This window comes from Capricornis sumatraensis, chromosome 12, assembly GCF_032405125.1.
Source record: "Capricornis sumatraensis isolate serow.1 chromosome 12, serow.2, whole genome shotgun sequence".
NCBI lineage: Eukaryota > Metazoa > Chordata > Mammalia > Artiodactyla > Bovidae > Capricornis > Capricornis sumatraensis.
In genome coordinates, this window is record NC_091080.1 from 21,469,289 (window position 1) to 21,492,801 (window position 23,513).

At 37.8% G+C, this 23,513-nt stretch overlaps 1 protein-coding gene across 1 annotated transcript in view; it reads left to right on the forward strand.

Annotated features, from left to right (window-relative positions):
- Positions 1-1,061: 1,061 nt before the first annotated feature.
- NAA16 (N-alpha-acetyltransferase 16, NatA auxiliary subunit) overlaps positions 1,062-23,513 on the forward strand; it is a 62,000-nt gene continuing 39,548 nt past the window's right edge. The window contains exons 1-8 of the mRNA XM_068984347.1: positions 1,062-1,115; positions 4,919-5,003; positions 6,814-6,918; positions 8,584-8,741; positions 10,904-11,038; positions 17,014-17,167; positions 19,994-20,113; positions 22,615-22,710. Coding sequence (XP_068840448.1) covers positions 1,062-1,115; positions 4,919-5,003; positions 6,814-6,918; positions 8,584-8,741; positions 10,904-11,038; positions 17,014-17,167; positions 19,994-20,113; positions 22,615-22,710 — 907 coding nt within the window. The remainder of the gene's footprint in view (positions 1,116-4,918; positions 5,004-6,813; positions 6,919-8,583; positions 8,742-10,903; positions 11,039-17,013; positions 17,168-19,993; positions 20,114-22,614; positions 22,711-23,513) is intronic.

Sequence of the window (23,513 nt, forward strand, 5' to 3'; positions counted from 1 at the left end):
AGATCTGATAGAGTGCCTGAAGAACCATGGATGCAGGTTCATGGTATTGTACAGGAGACAGGAATCACGACCATCCCAAGAAAAAGAAATGCAAAAAAGCAAAATGGCTGTTTGAGCAGGCCTTACAAATAGCTGTGAAAAGAAGAGAAGTGAAAAGGGAAGGAGAAAAGGAAAGATATACTTCTGTCATTATGGTGCATTTTATATATGGCAGAAAAATACCCCTGAGTTGGAAGACCCTGGGTTTGAATCTTGTTTCTCCCATTATCATAGGCATTGTACAAAGGAGAAGGAGCTGAGGAGAAAGCCTAGGTAGACCTGGAGAATCAATGGCCTCCATGACATCAGCATAATTCTCACTGACAGTGTTAGGTGTTCTATACTGTTGAGAGTATTTTTCTCGACATTTCAAATGTGCTTTCACATCAGCCCATTTCAAGTCCTGTCCAGTGACCTCACCTACGTTGTGAATATTTGTTTGGTCTACACAGAAAAGGCTTGTCTTCAAGTCCAGTGGAGGAGGAAAACCACGGAAAACAAGTTCGCCCTACACCAAAATACTGAGTCGAGGGCTGTTTAAATTCCTCACTGGACAGAAAAACACACACACACACACACACAAACATAAGGCCCAAAGCCTCACAGGCAGAGCACAACACAAACCAGCGACCTGTGAGCTGCGCCAGCGCGGGACTCCTACCGCGTGCGCGCGAGACAGGTGCCTGAGGATCCGCCTCACACACGTCCCGCTGGTAATTGCCGCGGGCGCATGCGCGCGCCGCCACGCTCGAGGAGGGGCGGGCCTCGACCGCCATCTTGCCGTGCGCGGGACTCGCGCCGCGGGTCCCAAGCCTGGGCTTGCAGCCGCGGCGTCCCGTCCGGACCGCCTTCCTCTTTGCTCTGTCAGCCCCGGCCAACAGCCCTGCTCGACCCGCCCAGCCCCAGCTCTCGGCCAATGAGCTGATCCGGGGCTCGCAGCCCGATTCTCTGCCGCGGCTTGCCCTGGTGCCCGTCCCGCAAGGCGGTGCGCGGGGGGCACCCAGCCTGCCCAGCCGGCCGCCATGCCCAACGTGCAGCTGCCACCCAAGGAGAACAACCTCTTCAAACGCATCTTGGTGAGTGGCTGCGGAGCGCGCCGCCGGCGGCCCCGGGCTTGGCGCGGCGGGGCCGAGTCGCCCCGCCCGCCCTCGGGTTCTTTGTTTTTGCGGAAACCCGCACGCCCGCCTGGCCGGGCTGCCTCCCCGCTGTCGTCTCTCTCTGTGGACAGTCCTTCCAGGAACTTCCCGCCGCGGTCACCCTGGGCCTGGGCGCGGGGCACGGCCCGCGCGTGCTGCGGCGCCCGGCGCCGGCTCCTCGCCCCTAGTCGTCCGCGGTTACCTTCCGCCGTCACCCCCGCGCCCAGGTGTGCTGGTTCGCTGCTCCGTGTGGAATCTGCTGCACGGCGCGCGCTGACACCCGTGAAGGAGGGAGCTGTTCTCTGGCGGGCTGGGATCTGGTCTATACCGGTTCCCGGAAGCTAAAACTTGGGACGGAGACCGACCCTCCCTTTGGTAGAGAGGTTTGTCTTCCTTTGGTGCTCAGTGTTTACCCTCTGTTTGAGAAGTTAGTGACTGGAGCTGCCATTTTTAAGTTATAAATTCGAGCACAACTGTTGATTGCTTTTAAAAAAAGAAGTGTTTTTACTTTTAATTGTAGAATAATTGCTTTATAATGTTGTGTTGATTTCTTTTATATAGCAACGTAAATCAGTCATAAGTATGCCCCCTCCCTCTTCAACCTCTACCCCCAGCCCAATCGCACCATTCTGGGTTGTCACAGGGAACTTGGATTGCATTTAACTCCTACTGGCCCTGCGATGAGCTAAGTGATGAAAGTTTCTTGGGGTAGGCCGGCGTAGCACTTAAGGGAGCATTCACTTTGTTTCCTAGCAGAAAGAAACCTGGGGAGCAACGTGGAAAATGGCGGTGAAAATGTTAAATCTTAATTTTATATGGTGCTTAGTGTTGAGCTGAAACTCCAATACTTTGGCCACCTGATGCGAAGAGCTGACTCATTTGAAAAGACCTTGATGCTGGGAAAGATTGAAGGCAGGAGGAGAAGGGGACGACAGGATGAGATGGCTGGATGGCATCACCGACTCAATGGACATGAGTTTGAGTAAACTCTGCGAGTTGGTGATGGACAGGGACGCCTGGCATGCTGCAGTCCATGGGGTCGCAAAGAGAGTCAGAGACGACTGAGCGACTGAACTGAATTGAGCTAGTGTTGAGCAGATAATGCGAAATGAGTGTAAAAACCTAATTGTGGCAAAATGCTTCTTTCTGCTTTGCCTTTATTTTTTCTTTATTTTACTTTCATTTTTCTTATATCTTTTTACTTTTTGCAATGTGGAGTTGGAGAAGTGAATTTTTTGCCCCTTTCGGGTCGGCTGATTTTCGTTTAAGGAAGCTGAAACATGTCAATGAAAAATCATCTATATAAATTGCTAGTTGGATTTCAGTATATTTGCATTGTACGTGAAAGATGACAGAACGCTTTTTTTGTCTGTGGATATTTTCTAGTTCAAATCATGTTATCAAGAGCATAGTGAAAAGCAACTAATTTATTATATTCTAGTAAAAAAAAGTTAAAACCGTTGCAGAGTTCACTTTATTCCCCCCCCTCCCTGCCCCCCCAAATTGGGAAATGCTGAGCATTTTTTCTGAGTATGTACTTTTTTAATAAGCTTACAGGACTTTAGGAAGATGCTGCAAAATGAATTATTTTATCATCTCAAATTGCAGTAAGTGTGGGTAAAACTTGGCTGTGACAAATTCCATAGTTTTCAGAAGCCTATTATAGAATTAGTTTTTAGTTTGATTGTGGACCAAAGTGCTTTGCCACCAACAGTAACTTTTAAATGCTAATTTTCATTGTATTTAAACATCCATGCAAGTTTACCAGGTTGCTTATCAACATGGTTTGCAAGACTTGTTCCTGCCTATCTTATTTCCCCAAACTGGCTGTTACCATTATGTTTTGTTGAATTTTGGAACTACTCTATGCTCTCTTTTACAGAGGAGACAATCAAACCCAGGAATAGTAAATGACAGTCTAAGGTTCTCTGTCTGGTTAGTAGCCAAGTTGAAACTACAATCTGTTTTTTCTACCAAGTATAGATTCCTTATTGAATTTAATAAGACTTTCCTATAACCTGAGTACTTGGGTACTGGAGATGACTACCTGGGTTTGAATTGTGGCTCTGACACCAGCTGTGTAAACTCAGTAACTATGCCTCAGTCTCCGTCTAAATGGAGATTACATGTATCCCATAGGCTTTCCTTGGGGTTTAAGTAAAGAGTAAATGAGAAAAGCACCTGTCACATAGTAAATGCTTCCAGGAAGTGTTAACTATTATTATTCCTGTTGTTGGTAGTATGATATTATTACTTCCAGATCACTTGGTGAGGCAGAAAAAAACAATATATTTCTCTTTTTTTCCTCTTCCCCAGTAGCTCCTTCTGCTTGTTTTTTTCTTCTTGTCTTTGTCAGATGAACTCCTGTGACTGGATTCAGATTATTTTTCTATGAATACTTTTCTATGTTTCCCCTCCAGATGCCACCCCTGTTGGCAAGAATTAATCTCTTCTCCTTTGCTGGTCGTGTTTTGTTTTGAACTTAGAAGACTGTACACATTGACTGTGTTGAGCAGTGCTTAATTGTCTAGAATCTGAGGATACAGCCGTGCTTAAAACAGGCAGGATCCCTGTTCTCATGGAGCCTACAATATGATGGGAAAGACAGACACTAAGGAAAAGCAAATAAGTAATAATGTCAGGAAATGATAGCACTGTGTAGAAAATAGAGCAGTATGGTCGAGTGTGTATGTGTGTGTGGAGGGGTACAGTAAGAGGCTGGCGGTGTTAGAGCGGTCAGGTAGATGATGTGGAAAACTTGATCATAAGGAGCCAGACATGGGAAGGTCTGGGGAAGGACAACATCCCAGAGGGTAGAAGGAACACAGGTGCAGAGGCCTTGAGGTGGGGATGAGCTTGGCATGCTGAGTACTAGGGAAAATAACCTATAACTACAAGTGAGAGGTTGATTAAAGATAAGGTGTTCTCACAGTTAATGACTGTGGAGGCCAGGCATGGTTACTTAGCCTGGCTGGTGGCATTTAGGAATAAAGAGGTTGCTTCCATCTATGTTAGAGTAATTGATGGAAAGACCATTGTCTTTGAAGTCAACCCAGAGTTTGCAACTAGGCTGACCCACTTATAAACAGATTTCAGGAACTTTTAAGTTTCTGCATCTGTGAAGTGGAGATGATGACACCTACCTTAAAGAATTGTCATGAGTCATAACAAGTTTTGTACAGACAAACGTTAGTTGCTCAATAAATAGCAGTATTGTGTATATGCTTTGGTTCCATTCTTGAAGTAGCAAAGGTTTTTAATGCTGTTTCTAGTATTTTTCTTTATGATCACATATGTTTTTGCTTTTGGATTTTGAATAAAAGAAAGCTATAGCAGTGTATTGATTGACAATAAGGATTTTTTTTAAAGAGTATCTTTATTTGCAAATATTTATTTGTCTGCACCAGGTTTTAGTTGCAGCATGCACACTCTCAGTCGCGGCCTGTGGGCTCTAGTTCCCTGACCAGGGGTTGAATCTGGGCTCCTGCTTTGGGAGTCTTAGCCTCTGGACCACCAGGGAAGTCCCAATTTTTTCTTTATTTTCTGTAAAAGTGAAAAGACTCAGTACCAGTAAGTAAGAGAGGTACACTTCATGTTATAAGTGATATAAGTTGGTATAAAACTTTTCCATCACATATGTTTTAAACCTAACTTTGAATCTTGAATTTAGAATTTATATAATACAATGAAAAGTTATTTCCATGTGTATTCATTTTGTATAATAATTTTTTTTTCTTTTTCAGAAATGTTATGAACAGAAGCAATACAAAAATGGCCTCAAATTTTGCAAGATGATTCTTTCAAATCCGAAATTTGCTGAACATGGAGGTATCACCTGTGAGATTCCTTTGAGAAAATCTTAATTCCACAATCAGATGGAAAGGATTTCTAACCGTGAAAGAAGAATACTTCCCACTTTCCATGGCCTCTTAGAGTCCATACATGTTTGACTTTTTGAATTATACCTCATATCATTATTATTATAGATTATTTCCTTCAATATGCTTAGATATATTTATAGACTTTTATTAATAGATGAGAAATAGTTGATCTGTTGGTAAATAAGTGGCATATATACCTCTACTTTTATAGCCCTGATATCATTTGTTGCTATGAGTAGGACTTAGCCTTTGATTTCTTATGTATAAAATTAGGACAATATTTGCAACACCAAAGTAGAATGAAGATACAATCACATGCGTTTTATTTCTTGGTAGATGTATTGTTAATATATCTGCTGATCTTCATATGTAAATAGGATACTACTGATTGACATTTGGATTATCTTGGTTCTTCTAGCACTGATGTCAGTTAAGTCTGTATTTTCTTGTCTAATCCTTTTTCACTGGTGCCCAGTGCTTGGTAAAAGGATGAATAGGTTAGACATGGAAGTTATGGTCCCATAGCAGAGGAAAGCCAACTGGGTCTCCAGTATTAGCCTTGAGTAATTCTCGAGACCATCTCTTTTAGAAAAATAGCCTGGCCCTGCTGCTGCTGCTGCTGCTAAGTCGCTTCAGTCGTGTCCGACTCTGTGCTACCCCATAGACGGCAGCCCACCAGGCTCCCCCGTCCCTGGAATTCTCCAGGCAAGAACACTGGAGTGGGTTGCCATTTCCTTCTCCAATGCATGAGCCTGGCCCTGCTTAGTTTCTAATAATGCTTAAAGCATTCTTTGAAGGAAGTGGAAAGAAGTCTTTTGTTTCATAGCATTTTAGAAATTAAAGCTTATTTTCAAGCTATTTAGCAGTAGAGTAGTGTGTTAGTTGCTCAGTTGTGTCCAACTCTTTGTGAGCCTGTGGACTGGAGCCCGTCAGGCTCCTCTGTCCATGGGATTCTCCAGGCCTTTATCCAGATGGGAGCTTCTGGGGAAATTCATTATGTCAAAACAGATAAAATAAGATGTTTCATCATGGGAGCCTGAACTGTTGGATCACCGTATTCTGAAAACCAGAATCCATAGAGATCAGCTTGGAAACCATTTTTCTTTTGTAATTCGGTCTTGTAGATTATTGAGAGAATTATTTCATTCCAAATAATCTTCCACTAACTACCTTAAACATATTCTTGGGTTAGTTACCACTCGCACAGTCCAGTGTTGCACTTTTCAAGTGCAAACTGATGTTAATTAGCCTAAGTGGACTTTGTTGGAATAAACTTACAACCAAAAAGGAAGTTTGGTCCAGTATTGAGTAGGGTGACTTTTACATTGTGTACATCACTTTAAGGTAGATTGAGTGATTTTGTGGAGTATAAATCAGATTGTTAGATTCTTAGTAGAATTGACTTCAGGTGAAAGGTGAGGTCGGCTGCAGTAGATTTAACTCAACAGGACTCAGGTCCGTGCTGTGTTACCTTTTTTCAGCAGAATAATCTTAACTTCCTTTATAGAGTCTTCAGAAAGGCAGAAAGCTTTTTACTAACTCAGTTCCAGCCTAAGGAATTTGAGAAAAGGATAGGGCTAAACTTTAAGCAGATATATAAATATATTTTTACTTTTTTTATTTGGAGAGAAGTTCTTCTAACTATAGGATTTAAAGGATGGATATTGTACTCATTGGTAGATCTCATATATTACAATATTGCTAAGAGAATAATTTGAATCTTTCATGGGTAAATACAGGTTGAAAATGTTTTTCAGAGACTTTGGCTATGAAAGGATTAACGTTGAACTGTTTAGGAAAAAAAGAAGAAGCATATGAATTTGTTCGTAAAGGACTTCGTAACAATGTGAAGAGTCATGTCTGTATCCTTTTGTAGTAGTTGAGTAGTTCTAATTTTGTTTATTGTTTTCCGTTTACTAGTATTTCTAACTCAAAAAACTTCTATGGAAAAATTTAAAGCTGTAAGAAAGAGTGAGTTTAATGAAGTCTATGTACCTATTGTCTAGCTTCAATATTATCAACATTTTTAATATTAGTTTCATCTGTTCCCTACCGTTTGTTTTTTGTTTATTGGAAGATTTTAAGAAGAATCCCTGTGCACTGTATATTGACTGCAGTTGTACTTAGTGTAAGAGTAAAGTAATTTTGATAATTGCATGTGTGTGTGTGTGTGTGTACGCGCACTCACTGAGTTGTATCTGACTCTTTGTGACCCCATGGGCTGTAGCCCTCCAGGCTCCTCTGTCCATGGGAGTTTTCCAGGCAAGGATACTGGAGTGGGTTGCCATTTTTGGAGTGGGTTGCCATTTTCTTCTCCAGGAGATCTTCCTGAGCCAGGGATTGAAAGCACATCTCCTGCGTCTCCTAAATTGGCAGGCGGATTCTTTAATGCTGCGCCACTTGGGAAGCCAACTTTGATAATTATATGTGACTTAAAACCCATTGTTTCTTTCATATATATCCATAAACAGAGTGATAGTTTCCCCATTCCGAATGACTTACCTGTATAGTAAACTTTGTGTTCCTTAAAAAAGTTCCTTAAACTTTCCTTTAGAAATCTTAGATGAACATTCAGAAGGAACTTGTAAGATAGATTTTATTTAGTATAACTATCATATTGATTCTTCCACTTGGTTTCTGCTACACAAGGACTTGGCTGTTACTTCACTGGATACTTAACATATTTTTCTTTGGCTAGTACCCCAGTGTGTAAGAAAACAAAAATATTCTTTAGGGATGGGTCATTGAAACTGTTTTAATTTATGTTTTGCTTGTATGTATACTTATTCAGAATTTGCTTATTGCCCTTTTATGTTAATGTTTTGCATTTAAATCATCTAGCTCTTGACCAGTATTGAACATCAGTAGTCTTAATGGTGTTTTCTACATATTTAGCTTAGGGTTCTCTCAGTATACTAAATACTTACTTCTTTATCCCAGTGCTTACCCCAGAGTGAAGAGAAAGGGCGTGTAAGTATGATAGTTTTTGTAGCTCCAAGATATACTAAGACTTTAATTTATATTAAATAAAAACTTACTTTTTTGTGTGGTCTTTAATCACTAGTGAGTTAAAAACATGTTTTGTAGTTGATTGAATGAATATATACTTGTCTTAAAAGATAATTGAAATTTTTGTATATATTCTGTTTTAATACACAGTGTTTGATATTAAGAGCATGTTGAGATGCTGGTGTAGGAAAGTAAGGGACTCGGGGTAGGGAATGTGAAGAATTCCTACCAGTAATTTCTAAGGTTACTTAAAAATTCTATGAAAAATTTCAGATGTGTCCAAAAATAGAATAGAATAATGAAACTCTATATGCCTGTCACCTGGCTTCAGTAATATAACAACTTGTCAATCAAGGCTGATCTGGTTTCATCTTTAATCACCTCACTATCCCCCTTTTACTCAGGTCATTCTAAGGGGTAAATCCCAAACAAAATATTATTTTGTTAAGGTAAACTTCCTGTTAAATATATAGCATAGTATATTCTAGTATCTGTGAGTGTCTTCCTTAACGTAATAGGTTGGCATGTATATGGACTCTTGCAGCGTTCTGATAAGAGATACGATGAAGCTATTAAATGTTACAGAAATGCCCTCAAGTTAGATAAAGATAATCTTCAAATTTTGAGGGATCTCTCTCTGTTGCAGATCCAAATGAGAGACCTTGAAGGTTACCGAGTAAGTATTTTAGTCTTAAATGTACGTGTTTTTGTGATAGCTATAACTTAAAAGCATGTGAATTCAGAATGAGGTAAACTTAAACATCACGTAGACTTGATCGTTAATTGCATTCTATAGTAGAAGGGGGAAGTCACTTGGGATCTCCCCTCCAGTGATAGTTGCAGAATTGCATAAATTGATCAAAAAGGGTAACTGGTTTATTCATTTAATGCTTTTTATTATGAAAGATAGAATATCTCCTATGTGCTAATATTGTACCATATTCTTTGTGGGCTTGATATTTACAAATTTGGCAAACAGATTTTATAATAGAAATCTAAATGTAGAGATTGACTAGCTTGCTTTATTATGGGTTAGAAAATACAAGATATTGTGAGAATGATTGCCATAAATGTAGTCCCAGACTATTATTGTCAACTCTACTGGGCATCTACAGGTGCTTACCCCACTTAGTATCCTAAATTCAATATGTTCAAAATGGAATTCTCCCCCCTTCTCATGTGAAGGAGGCTACCAAAACTTAATAGTTCTCTTTAGGTAAGTCTTCTTTCATTAACTTTTTTCCTTTTGCCCTTCTGCTGCTATGTAAATCTTTTCTACCCTATGCTTAGACTTTTGCAGAAGTTTCAGGGGTTCTGCTGAACTTAATAATGCCACCCAATTAATTCATCAAGGTTATATGATTTTTTTTTTTTTGGTTAGGACTTAGCAGCCTAAGTTTGGTGAGAGTTCAAATCACTTATCTTTAGAAATAAAGAAATTAACAATATTGGCAGGAGACTGGTTGCTAGGAGGGGTTGTGAAATAAATACAGATAAAAGAGCTGGTGGTTAGAAGTGAAGGACTCCAGGAACTAGAGGTACTGGTGGTATCTAGGAACAAGGGTGGGAAGGTCCCAGGTTAGCGTGTTGATAGCATAGGAGCTGTAGCCAGAGTGAGATACCTGAATTTATGATTTCTGGGTGGCAGTAAGGTCTAGGGTGTGGTGGTGGGAGTAGGTCCCTGAAACGGCATGGAGATCATTAAAGAGGAGGAAATCTTGGCTCCAAGAAGATAGGTTATTGGACGGTTAGTGTTGCATTTGCCCAGGATAATGGCAGGATTTGACAGAGAGATGAAAACTGAGTCAGACTTTAATGAAGTAGGGGGAAGACAGAGAAGTAACAGTGGAAATAAGGGGTGAGATTGATAAAGAGCTTAATGCCATATTCCTAGAAGGAACAGACACTTAGATGTGAATATTGTCTCAATCGTTGTGTCAAAGATACCTCTTTTAAAGGAAGATCTAATCATGGTTCTCCTCATGGCCTATAGCGTAGATGGCCAGCACACATTCCAGTGGCAGTCACAGAAGCTAAACATTACATTTTTAAAACTCATTGCAGCTAGGGTTTTTCATGAGACCCTGTTCCTCTAGGCAGTTACACTTTCTTAAAACCTGGAGATATATATGAACTACGAGGAAGCTAGAGCTGTGTAGGCGGTTAGATTTTGTGCTGGTCTGAAGATTGTGTGCTGGTCTTGATTCTTCTTGGCAACCAGGTGGAATTTCTGGTGTTTTCTTCCTAATATCATAGATACTGAGCTGTCTTAAGAGTAGCAGCAGTGGTGTTTCTGCTAGAAAAGTCCAGTCATCTGTTTGAGTGTTTTCTCTGGCTCTGTCCAGCCTGTCTATGGGCCTGTTATAACAATGTAAGAAGGTCTTAATTTTATATAATAATTTAATATGCAGAAAACTCTGCTTTCATTAAAAGCTATCTTATTCTCTCTTTTAAGGTGTTCAGTTACCAGAAGACATTCTTGTTATATAAAGGTAATTTTATAAGGCAGCCCAACAGCATTGACTCCAAGGACAGCTTTTCAGTGACAGTCTTTCAGTGAGCGTTATGGAGTATTCTAGAGTTTAAGTTTAGATGAGGAACATAGAAAGTATTGGGTGGGCCAAGAAGTTCATTCGAGGTTTTCTGTACCATCGTCCAGAAAATCCTAGGTGAATTTTTTTTGTCCAACTCAGTATTTTTGTTTTATTCTGGAGTTCAGTGATACTTGTTCATTCATTTCATTAGTAAGGAATTAAAGGTATGTTGTCTTAAAACTGATGGATTATATTTTAGTGAAACTTAAGAAAATGAAAAGAATTAAAAAAATTTTTTTTTAAGGAGACAAGATATCAGCTGCTTCAGTTGCGCCCGACACAACGTGCTTCCTGGATTGGCTATGCTATTGCACACCATCTACTGAAAGATTATGAGATGGCACTGAAACTGCTGGAAGAATTTAGACAGACTCAGCAAGTAAGAAGTTCGTTTCAACATGTCCTTCCTCTACAAACTAAAACAGTTGACTTCTATGTTGCCTCCACCCCTCAAGGATCTTTGGGAAAATTGAACAATTTTTGAAATAATTGGAGAAAGTTATAATGTAGGATTCTTTTATTTTGGTCATGCCATGCATCATGCGGGGTCTTAGTTCCCTGATCAGGGATTCCACTGCCTTCTGCAATGGAAGTGCAGAGTCCAAACCACTGGACTTCTAGGAATTCCCAATATAAAAATGTTTTTATGCTATAATTTCAATAATATTCAGATGAATAAAGAAAAGAATACATGAAACTGAAAATAGTTTTGTGACTGTGGGAATTTCTTTAATATATGTTGCTTTTATATGTATATATTTTTATATATAAACGTGTTAATACGTTTTACTATGCATAGTAAAAAATAGAAAAATGAAAAAAGTGTAAAATAGTGAAAAATAGTAAAAATGCAAAAATATAGTGTGTGTCCCAAGAGAAATTTAAAAAGATGTTAGCATTTTGCAATAATTGCTCCAGATTTAATTATTTTTTAAAGAACTAAAATGTTCGAGAAAAGCTAGAGTCCTCCCATGTCCCTCCCTAGAGGTAGCCACTATTGTGAAATTGGTATAGATCATTTCTAGTCATGTTTACCTTATGTGTTAAGTCCGTGAAAGTTGCAGACTGTTATTTTGTATATTTAAAATTTTATAAGAATGATACTCAGTTTTTAAAATCCTAGACGTACATCTGTGTTGATACATGTAGGGTTAGTTTATCCATTTTAAACTGCTGTTTGGTGTTCCATAGCTACACTGTTTCGTGTCTATTAGAAATGAGTGCTATGGTGAACATTCTTTTCTGCTGTTTCATTAGCCATATTTGTGAGTTCCTCTTCAATTAATACCTAAAACTGGAATTGCAGAGTTTCAGATCTGTGTCTTCAGTTTTCCCCGTTTGAAGTACTTGTACTCATTTATATGCCCACTAGCAAGATTTGATGGTTATTATTTGCCTGTGTCCTTACTGGACAGACATACTTACTGTTAGCTTTATTAGTCTTCTGGACTAATAGTTTTTCCAGTTTTCTACTTGTGAAGAAGTGTATCTCATTATTCTTTTAATTTGTGTTTCTTTATTAGTGAGGGATACTGGGATAAGAGATATTAAGCTGTACTCTTCTTTTGATGTCTGTCTGGTCTCAAGGCATGAGTTGGGAAGTGTTTTGTGCAGGATGGTAGTTCTTAGGTGAACATCTGGTAATACTCACCTGTGATGGCTTCTGGTCCTGGGCTTTCCTTTATGGAAAGATTATTGGTAATTATGATTTACTTTTTATTGGATATTGGTCTGTTCAGATTTTCTGTTTCTTCTCGAGTCAGTTTCAGCAGCTTGTGCTTTTAGGGAGTCAGTCCATTTCATCTAGGTGATCTAATTTGTTGGCATACCACTTTGCCTAACAGTCCCTTATAATCCTTTTTATTTTTGCAGAGTTTGTGGTAATGGTCTTCCTTTTATTTTCAATTTTCGTAACCTTCTTTCTTTCTTGGTCGTTCTCGCTAAAGACTTGTTGATTTGTTGATCTTGTAGTATTGTTAAATTTCTGTGTGTTGGTGTATGCCTTAGCATCAGCCAGGCATTTTACCCATCACTTCACAGCAAATAGATGGGGAAACAGTGGAAGCAGTGGCAGACTTTATTTTGGGGAGCTCCAAAATAACTGCAGATGTGACTGCAGCCATGAAATTAAGACCCTTGCTCCTTGGAAGGAAAGTTATGAACTTAGACAGCATGTTAAAAAGCAGGGACATTACTTTGCCAACAAAAGTCCGTCTAGTCAAAGCTACGGTTTTTCCAGTAGTCATGTATGGATGTGAGAGTTGGACTATAAAGAAAGCTGAACGCTGAGGAATTGATGCTTTTGAGCTGTGGTGTTGGAGGAGACTCTTGAGAGTCCCTTGAACTGCAACCAGATCCAGCCAGTCCATCCTAAAGGAAATCAGTTCTGAATATTCCTTGGAAGGACTGATGCTAAAGCTGAAACTCCAATACTTCGCCCACCTGATGCGAAGAGCTGACTCATTTGAAAAGACCCTGATGCTGGGAAAGATTGAGGGCGGGAGGAGAAGGGGATGACAGAGGATGAGATGGTTGGATGGCATCACCAACGCAATGGACATGGGTTTGGGTGGACTCCAGGAGTTGGTGATGGGCAGGGAGGCCTGGCGTTCTGCGGTTCATGGGGTCACAAAGAGTTGGACACGACTGAGCAACTGAACTGAACTGAAGGCAGTTTACAACTCTGCCTTAACTTTCACCTCTTACTTGTGTAGTCTCAAGGTCAGCAGGAAGCGAGAGCTTAGGATTTTCTCAGGTAATTCTTGAACCTGCGTATAGCTCTGTATGTGTGTGACTTCAGTGCCCTCTGTGGACGTCACATTTCCTAGCTTTTTCTTTAAGGCTTTTGTGTAGTCTGTTGTCTGCCCTGACTGTTAAACCCATCTTTCAGGCACTATGAAAGTAAAACATATGCCTCTAATCACTTTTCTTTTTTCTTTCTTTTTAGTTGCACTGAATCTTCATTGCTGTGCCCGGGCATTCTCTAGTTGTGGCGAACGGGGGCGACTCTAGTTGTGGTGTGTGGGATTCTCATTGCAGCGGCTTCTCTTGTGGAGCTTTAGGGCAGGCGGGCTCAGGAGTTGTAGTTGACAGGCTTAGTTTGCTCTGCGGCTTGTGGAATCTCCCGGACCAAGGGTCAAACCTGTGTTCCCTGTATTGGCAGAGGGGTTCTTAACCACTGGACCACCAGGAAAGTCCCCTTGTGATCAGTTTTGTTGAGCACTTAGGCTCTCACCTGCCCCCTGAGGCTTTTTTTTTGGCTCTGAGCACACTCTGAGTTAGGCTTGTATTTGGAAGCTTGCAGTGAACCAGGAAATAGGTCAGTTAATTACAGTTCTTGGGAAGGAAGCTTTGAAAGAGCCCCAGCTTCATTCTTTTCTCAGTGGTGACTGTCAAGCTGCTACAGGAATACAAGCTTATTTCTCAAGGCTACTGTGTAGCTGGAGAGCTTTGGATAGGACTAGTGAAGTCACTTAGTCATGTCTGACGCTTTGCGACCCCATGAACTGTAGCCTACCAGGTTCCTCCGTCCTTGGGATTTTCTAGGCAAGAATTCCGGAGTGGGTTGCCATTTCCTTCTCCAGGGGATCTCCCCGACCCAGGGAATGAACCCGGGTCTCCCCCATTGTAGTTAGACGCTTTACCGTCTGAGCCACCAGGGATAGGACTGAGGCAAGTTAAAATGACATAAAACTCACTGGTCTTCTTAAGATCTAGCTTTTTTTCTTCAGTAATTGCTCCCCAGATAGCTGTAAGTGATAGTCATTCAGTTGTGTCCAACTTCGCAACACCATGGACTGTACCCCATAAAGCTTCTCTGTCTGTGGAATTTTCTAGGCAGGAATACTGAAATGGGTTGCCATTCCCGTCTCCAGGGGCTCTTTCTGACCCAGGGATTGATCTGGGTCTCCTGTGTTGCACGTCGAGTCTGCATCAGGGAAGCCTTTGGTTAATTTTCAGAGTTCTGAATAATGTGATTCTGACAGTTTTTACCTGCTCTTTCCTTTCTCTTATGGAGAGGTGAATTTTTAGACTTCTTTGCCATTTCTCCTGACATCATCCTCTCTATTTTCTTAATGAAAACTTTCTCTTTTGACACATTACCCAAAACATGATGGGTTTGTTAGCCAAAGTAATTTTACCTGCTAGGGTGGTGAATGTTTTTTCTCTTCTCATTTATCCAGTAATTCTCATTACAGAGTTTTCATGGTAACTGTCCTCTATCCTAACCTTTCTGTCCCTGCCTTGTGGTCCAGAGAAGACATGGAAGGACAAAGGTCTCCATATGTTACAACTTTAGGGAATATACTTAGACCTCTTTTGGAAACTTCAAATAAAGACAGCCATAATGTAGTGTTTTGTCTTTAGATTCTTCTATTTAGAATACTTTTGAGATTGACCTGTGTTAGAGTGTGTAGTATTAGTGGTTAATTCCTTTTCAGTGCTATATACTATTTCATTTTGGAGATACACCACACTGTACACACTTGATGGACATACATATAGATTTTACTTTTAGCTATGCATAGTGCTACTGTGAACGTTTGTGTATAAGTTTGTGGGCAGACATATATTTTTATTTCTTTTGGGGAGATACTTAGGAATGAAATTACTTGGTTATATGGTAAGTATATATTTATCTTTTTCATAAACTGTTCTGTTGTTTTTCTAAATGACTGGACCATTTCACATTCCTACTAGCAGTGTGTGAGAATTTCAATTTCTACCCACCCTTATACCTGTTACTGTTCATTTTTTTTGATGATAGTCTCCTAGTGGGTATGTAGTAATATTTGTTTTGATTGTACCTGCATTTTTCCAGAAATTAATGATATTGAGCATTTTACAGGCTTCCCTGGTGGCTCAGAGGTTAAAGCGTCTGCCCGCAATGCGGGAGACCCGGGTTCAGTCCTTGGGTTGGGAAGATCCCCTGGAGAAGGGAATGGCAACCCACTCCAGTACTCTTGCCTGGAGAATCCCATGGAGGGAGGAGCCTGGTAGGCTACAGTCCATGGGGTCACAAAGAGTCAGACATGACTGAGCAACTTCACTTCACTTCACTTCACCATGTTCTCACTAGTCATTTATATTTCTTCTTTGATAAGATGTCTGTTCAACTCTTTGCCCATTTTTTAGTTGGGTTATTTGTCTTACCACTGAGTTGTAAGAATTTCTTTTATAATCTCCGTACAAGCTCCTTATCAGATATATCATTTGAAAATATTTTCTTCTAGTCTGTAATTTGTTTTTGCATGTTATTAATGATGTCTTTTGAAGAGGAAAAGTTTATAATTTTGAAATCCAGTTTACTAATTTTTTTCTTATACAAATAGTCATGAAGATTTTTTTTCTGTTCTGAGATTTCTTGTATAGTTTTAGTGCTCACATTTAGGTCCGTGATCCATTTTGAGTTAATTTTTGTATATGGTATGAAATATGTGTCTAAGGTTATTTTTTTGCATATGGGTATTTTATTGTTCCACCATCATTGTTGAAAAGACTACCCTATCTTATTGGCACATCTGTCGAAAATTGATTGACCAGGTTATAAGGGCTTATTTCTGAAGCTTGTATTCTGTTCCATTGATGTCTGTGTCTGTGCTTAGGCCATTACCAACCACATTGTCTTGATTGATGTAGCTTTACAGTATGTTTGAAATTTGAAGTCTTCCTACTTTGTTTTTCTTTTTATGATTCTGTTGGTACAGGCAGGGTTCCTTTGGTTTCCATTTGAACTTTTGGGTCAGCTTGTCAGTTTCTGAAAGCTAACTAAGAGTTTGGTAGGGATTGCATTGCATTTTTAGATCAAGGTGGGAGAAAAAAATACTGATCCATGTACATGGAATGAAATGTCTGTTGATGTATTTAGGTCTTTAATTTCTCTTTGAATGTTTTGTACTCTTTGATATGAGTCTTGTTTCTTAAATATATTCCTGAATGTTTGTTCTTTATAGTGCTGTTGTGAGTGAAATTATTTTAATTTTTTGGGGGAGTAGGATTATTTGTTGCTGGTATAGAGAGATATAGTTGATTCTCATATATTGATCTTGTATTCTGTCACATTGCTAAAGTGATTTATTCTAGTAGGTTTCTTTTTTGAAAGATTCTTTAGGGCTTTAATCCCATTATTTTACTTTTCTTTGGTAATAGGATTTGCTGACCTCTTCCCTTTGCAGAAATCCCTTCATTTGCTTTAAAGAATATATTAATCTTTGCTGTTGATCCCTCTTCTATTTGTAACTGCTTGTAGGTTGCTTTTTAAAGTCTGTGTGAATGACATTCCTGAGAAGTCAGTTAAAGATCTATAACTGCTTTATGTTATTATATAAATAAGATTATTATTTTTTTTTCCAGGTTCCTCCCAGCAAAATAGACTATGAATACAGTGAACTGATACTGTACCAGAATCAAGTGATGAGGGAGGCAGATCTGTTTCAGGAATCTTTGGAACATATAGAAACATACGAGAAACAAGTATGTGATAAGCTTTTGGTGGAAGAAATTAAAGGTTAGTTGAATTGCTTTTTCTTTTTTTAAAAAATGGTCTCGATTAAAGATGAGAATAGAAGCTGTATTTGGGCTTCCCTGGTGGTTCATACAGTAAAGAATCTGCCTGCAGTGCAGGAGATGTAGGTTTGATCTCTGGGTCAGGCAGAATCTCCTGAAGAAGGAGATGACAACCGACTCAAGTATTCTCACAAGTATCCTACAGCCTACTCAAGGATTCTGGGAAATCCCATGAACAGAGGAGCCTGCCAGTTGCAAAGATACAGGACTGACTTACTAACACTTTCACTTTCATGCCCTAACACTTAAGTGAGGCTATATCAGGCAGTGTTCTAAACAGTTCCTTTATTAAACCATTACTAATTAATGTAATCCTCATAACAACCTTATGATGTAGTTGTTATATCCATTTTAGAGATCAGGAACTGAGGAACAGAGAGGTTAAGTGACTTGCCCAGAGTCACACAGCCATTAGGCTGAGTAGTGCAGCATTTGAGTGCAGGGATTTTGATGCCAGATTCCGTTTTCTAAATAGTGGTTATACTGCCTTCATATTCATCTCCTCTCCCAATTCTTATCTTCATATGTAGTAAAATGAGATTAGTAAATGTTGACACCGGGATCATCATGAAAGCAACATTCATTTATTTTCATTATGGGCTAATTAAGAAGACAGAATCCTGAGAAATAGTTTGTTAAAAGTGTTATACAACAAAGTCAAACTGTTTCTTTTTTATATTTAACTTTGCTCATCAGTTACCCATTTCCTGGGGAATATTGTATAGACTGTCCATTTAAATTAAAAATTAGTTTAAAACTAAAATCTCATATAGTTGCAGGACTTCTAAAGCTTAATAAAAATACTTGCCAAGATTTATTTAGTCTTTCACAGTAGTAATTGCTGAACTGGCTTAATTTCTTGGAATATTTTTTCACTTCTAACATGGGTATTATTTATTATTCCTTTTTATATTTGAAGAAACTAGGAGAGGTTAAGGACTTGCCTGAAGTTGCCTAGCCTTTTAGGAGTTAATTTCTAAACATACCTTTCTGATTTCAGAGCCTTTACATTTTTTGTTTGTTTGTTTTAATTTAAATAGACTTTATTGTTTAGAGCAGCTCTAGGTACCCTGCGACCCTGGGTGGAAGACACAAAGGTCTCCTATGCGCCCTCTGTCCTCACATACGCAGACTCCTCCCTGCCCCAGGCCTGTAGTCTGTATGTGGGTTCACTCTTGGTGTTGCACACCTTCCAGGGTTTAAAAAATGTGTAATGACATGTATCTACCATTATAGGATCATACAGGGTAGTTTCACTGCCATAAAAATCCTGTGTTCTACCTGCTTGTTTCTCCTTGCCTCCAACCCTTGGCAGTCCGAAATCCTTTTCCTGTCTCCTTATTTGTACCTTTAACAGTATGTGTTAGAGATGGAATCATAGTATGTAGCCTTTTTATATTGGCTTTTTTTCACTCAGCAATATCCTTTTAAGGTTCCTTCGTGTCATGTTTTGAGTCCTTTTAACTGCTCTCCTCTACTCCTGTGGAGGAATGGGGCGCAGTCACAGTTTTTATTTTGTTTTTGTTTTCCTTTTCTTTCAGTTGAAGTATGGTTGACATACTGTTTATAGTTTTAGGTAGTAGATGCTTATTTGTTTTCACTTTGTACCTAGTGCTGTGCTGACCATTTTCAGTACATTATTTCAGTTGATGATCATAAAAATAGTTGATATTTTGCAAGCAAGGAAGTGGAAATTGAAAGTTTTATGTTACTCAGGGTTCCAAAGCCAGAAAGTGGTGAAACTGGTAATTATACCTGTTAGTCTTTTTTTTAATTAGAGGATAATTACTTTACAGTATTGTGATGGCTTCTCTCATACGTAAGCATAAATTGGTGACAGGTGTACACATGTCCTCCCACCTTGAACCGCTCTCCCACTCCTGTTAGTCTTACTCTAGAGATTGAGTAATATATAATACATGTAAATAGCAAAATAATATGTAGAATAACCACTATAATATGATGATGATAAAAGCTGAAATAGTATGTATGACTGAAGACATTTCAAAGGGTTGTTTGAAACAGATTCTTCAGGAAGTGGAAAAGCTTAGTGATAGAAAGTGGAGGTATATTCTCTTTTGAGATTCTCCCCATTCTCTTGATTAGATTTGCTTTTATCTGAGGAGTTTAGATGCGCTTTCCCGTTCCCACTTGCAATTTATATGGCATAGTTAAAGGAACTGACTTAGTTCCTCTAACTGATGTAGTTAGAGATGACTCACAGGTGAACTCTTTTTGTGTAGTTTCTTGCTCTGAAATGATATTTAGTGTTATCGTTTTGTGAGTTAAACTTTTCTGATTTTAGTGACCTGGAAAGGACACTAAGAAAATTAAATGGAGAATTCTTAGCACAAAAATTCATTAGGAAAAGTACATTGAAAATCTTGCAGTAGGAAGGTAGAAATATTTCATTGGAATTATTTACCAATCTGTAAATAGGGTGTCTTCAGTTATCTTAAAGGGTATATAAAAATGTACAAAATAGCAAAAATTCTTACTAATTAATATCATTTATATTTGGGGTGTGGGAGGGAGCCAAAAATAAATGTTAATAGAATATTTAAATGAAGGTTCATTTCTGAAGGCAAACTCTGAATTAATTTTTAGTTATTTAAACTACAGTGGCAACACACCCTGAAGGAAAGCACGTAAAATTCTGTCTTTCGTAAATATCTACTATACTAATAATGGTTAGTGAAAATCTCTGGTCTCAGAAAGGTATTTAATGTTTAAGTAAAATGAATGTGACATTTAAACTTAATTTTAGGGGAAATGCTGTTGAAATTGGGGCGATTAAAAGAAGCAAGTGAAGTATTCAGAAACTTGATTGATCGGAATGCAGAAAATTGGTGTTATTATGAAGGCTTGGAAAAAGCTCTGCAACTTAGTATGTAATGATTTTTCTCCTACCTTCTCTTAACTAGTGTTTGAAGTATAGTAAAAAATAGTAAAATATAAAGTTATAGTCATATTTGAGGATGTATATTTTTAATAGTAGCATTTATTTTTCCATTTAGGAAAGTTGCAGGTTAAACATGGGAGTGAAAAGGAATTCAGATATTTAAAATATTTCAGTGATAAACACTTACAGATAATTTTAGGTTTATTCATCCCAATCGTCAGTTACCAATTTAGATGACTAGACTGGTGGGGAAGAAAATGGGCATTCCCGGGTGAGAAAATGGGCATTTCCTTTCTGGGAAATGTCATAATTATTAAATATTTTTAAACAGTTAGAGGACTGTTAATCTCTTAAGCATAAGAATTGGGCCAAAGCAAGGTTGTTGAGAGTATGTGGTATACTGCATCAGCATGAAAACTATCCTTTTAGTTTAAAACTAGGCTAATTTGTGCCAAATATGAATACATATTCTGAAATTTGATAACCTTGACTTCTTTCAGAATCTAGAATATTATTCTAAACTTTCCCTAATATTTTCATAAGTAAGTATTTTTAGGAGCAGTTAGTATTGCCAAAATTATATTTACTCATGGGTAAAGTAAGTATATGGCTGAAATAATTATGAGACTAGTATGAAATAATTATGAAACTCAAAGATATTGAAATAGCAAAATTTTTAAATTAAAAAAATATGGTAAATAGGTACCTATCCATATTTACAGTAGGAAGAAATTCGAGAAAAAATTTATTTTTTGTTATCCTAATTACCTGTATGCTTAAATCCAAGTTTCGTGTTTGTATTTAAAATGTAATATCACAAATTGTTAAAAAATTTCCTTACATAATTGTTTTTGAGAAAATAATGAAAATTAAAATATTGGTTAGATTAGTAATCTCCTTTAAAAAAAAAGGGGACAGAGTCATGTGTCGAAAGGTTGGAAGTGTGAGATAACTGATTTTTCTTTAAACTACTAGTTACTGACATACATTAATAACTGTTTTAGTAAAATGAATGTATTGTGTTCTATTTGTCAGGATCCATGCTCACTATAAAATACATTGATTATGAAACTAATTCCATTATTGTTCTCGGTTCCTTAGAACCTTTTCTCCCCCATGGTAAGTTCTGGAGCTCCAACATGTGACTTCACAAAGGACATTGCAGTGGGTTGGTCTTGATTTAACTACGTTTATAAGACCTGTTTTATCTGAGCTAGTGGGAAGTTTGTTTTTGTACTCATAGCTTGTTTCATTTCCCAAGATTAGGCATAAATATAAGAATTGCTTTTTAAAATTTTGCGATAACCTTCTTGTAAATTTTAGTATAAGGATTCTTAATATTTCATGAAGTTCCCAGATCATTAACAGAGTGTGAGAATAATTTTTCTCATATCCCACTTTCAAAAACTCAACCACTTTGGAGCTCCAAAACATATTATTGGAGGAAGGAAGGAGTCTAAATAAAACCAGACTTGACTTTTTAAAGTTCTGTGTTTATAATCTTGATACTGAACACTACATTTACCGTGCAGATACCTAGACTGCTGGCACCAAGGGTTTTCTTACAATAATTACGTACGTGTGGTCTGAATTAAAATCCACCTGGAACCTTATAGTTTAAAAATGAGTGTTTGCTTTTTCTTGAAACTTGCTGTAAATATCTTATTGCTCATATTAAATAGTCTTTCTGTAGATTATGCAGGATGTTATTTTAGAATAATAAACTAGATCTAGAACCTATTTTCAGACTGTTAGTTTACTTATAGATCTTGTATTTAGTACTATAAAATTAGGTTGGTCTTGAGAGGAAAGATACAACTTTCTGTTAGAAATACATTTTATATCATAATACTTGGGTGAAGTAATTGCCACTTTAAAAAGTCTGTACTAATGGGGTCTTTTTCTTGGGTACCTGGACAGGGACATGAACTGATGGGACTCTTTATTATACAGTTTCATTGAAGATTTTAAGTCTCAAAGCGACCTTAGAAACTTAATTCTTATCTTTTAAGATATTGCAGTCATGATCCTAAAACTGTTGCTTTTTTAAGCTTATCTCTAGGTGCTATAGACTTCTGTTGGATTTATATGGGTTATATTAGGTTAGAGGATTTATGTAAGATATGTTCTAAAGGAACATTTTCTCTTCCGTGGGTTTTGCACATAGGAATGTAAGAGGAGTATGTTGCTTCTGTGAGTGTTGTGTGTATATGATTTGAGTTGGATATAGAATCTGTTGTGACGAGCTTTGTATTTCTCTGACTTTGAATATAAAATGATCATTTACTGATTATCTTATTTCACTACCACAGAGTTTTTAATGTGATTTCTACAAAAATTGAGAGTAGTTTTAATATTGATGAGATTTTAAATTTATAACATACTTTTTAAAATTTATTAGTTTTTATCCTAAATAAAACTTTAAAGTTTTTATCATAGATAAAAGTTTTGATGCTTTGAATCTCACACATATTTACTGATAATAGGCACTTTAGAAGAGAGACTTCAAATTTATGAAGACATTAGTAAGCAGCACCCCAGAGCAATTTCACCTAGAAGATTACCTTTGAATCTTGTCCCAGGTAATAATAGGATATCTTTTGTAACACTAATAATTACTTGTTCAAATTACTCAACACCAATCACATTTTAAAAACTTGTTTCTGAAAGAGAGTACACCAGTCTTAGGGGTGGGAGTCATCAGTTATTAATCTGTTATACACATATGTTGTTAAGAGTATTTATGTTGGTTTAGCTTTATGTTGATTTTAAGTGTCAGAAGTTATCTATATAAAATGGTTTTTCTTATGTGACTTTAAAAACTAAACACCATATTTAGAAGGTAAATTAAATTCCATAGAACTGATGAAAAATTATATGTGAGGTATTGTGATTTAAGTGGTAAAAGTTTTGAAGTTCTAGATTTTCTTTTTTAGGATATAAATTCAGAGAGAGAGTTGTGAATTCTTTGTTCCTGCCACAGTGTTTAAGAATGTCATCAATCCTGTGCAAGGCCCTCTCCTCAAAGTTGACCACATTCCTGACTTTAGCTTTTTATCATTTTTGTAGAGCCATGTATTTTGTAACCCTAGAAATAAAAACAAAAAACCCCATTTTGTACTTTATGTAATTTGGAGCACTGTGGTATATACTCTTATGATTTGTTTTTATTGAACAATAGTGTATTCATGACCTTGACCTAAATTGTAGTGTGTAGGTGAATTCATTTGCTATTGAGCTTATGAGGTAAAGAGTATATTAGCACTTGAGATAGTTAATGACTTCATTGATGATTTTATGTGCCTTTTTCTTTTTTTGCTCCAGCTTCCTTTTAAAATTGTTGCTAACACAGCATAAATCAGAATTGCATTATTTACAGTTTAAC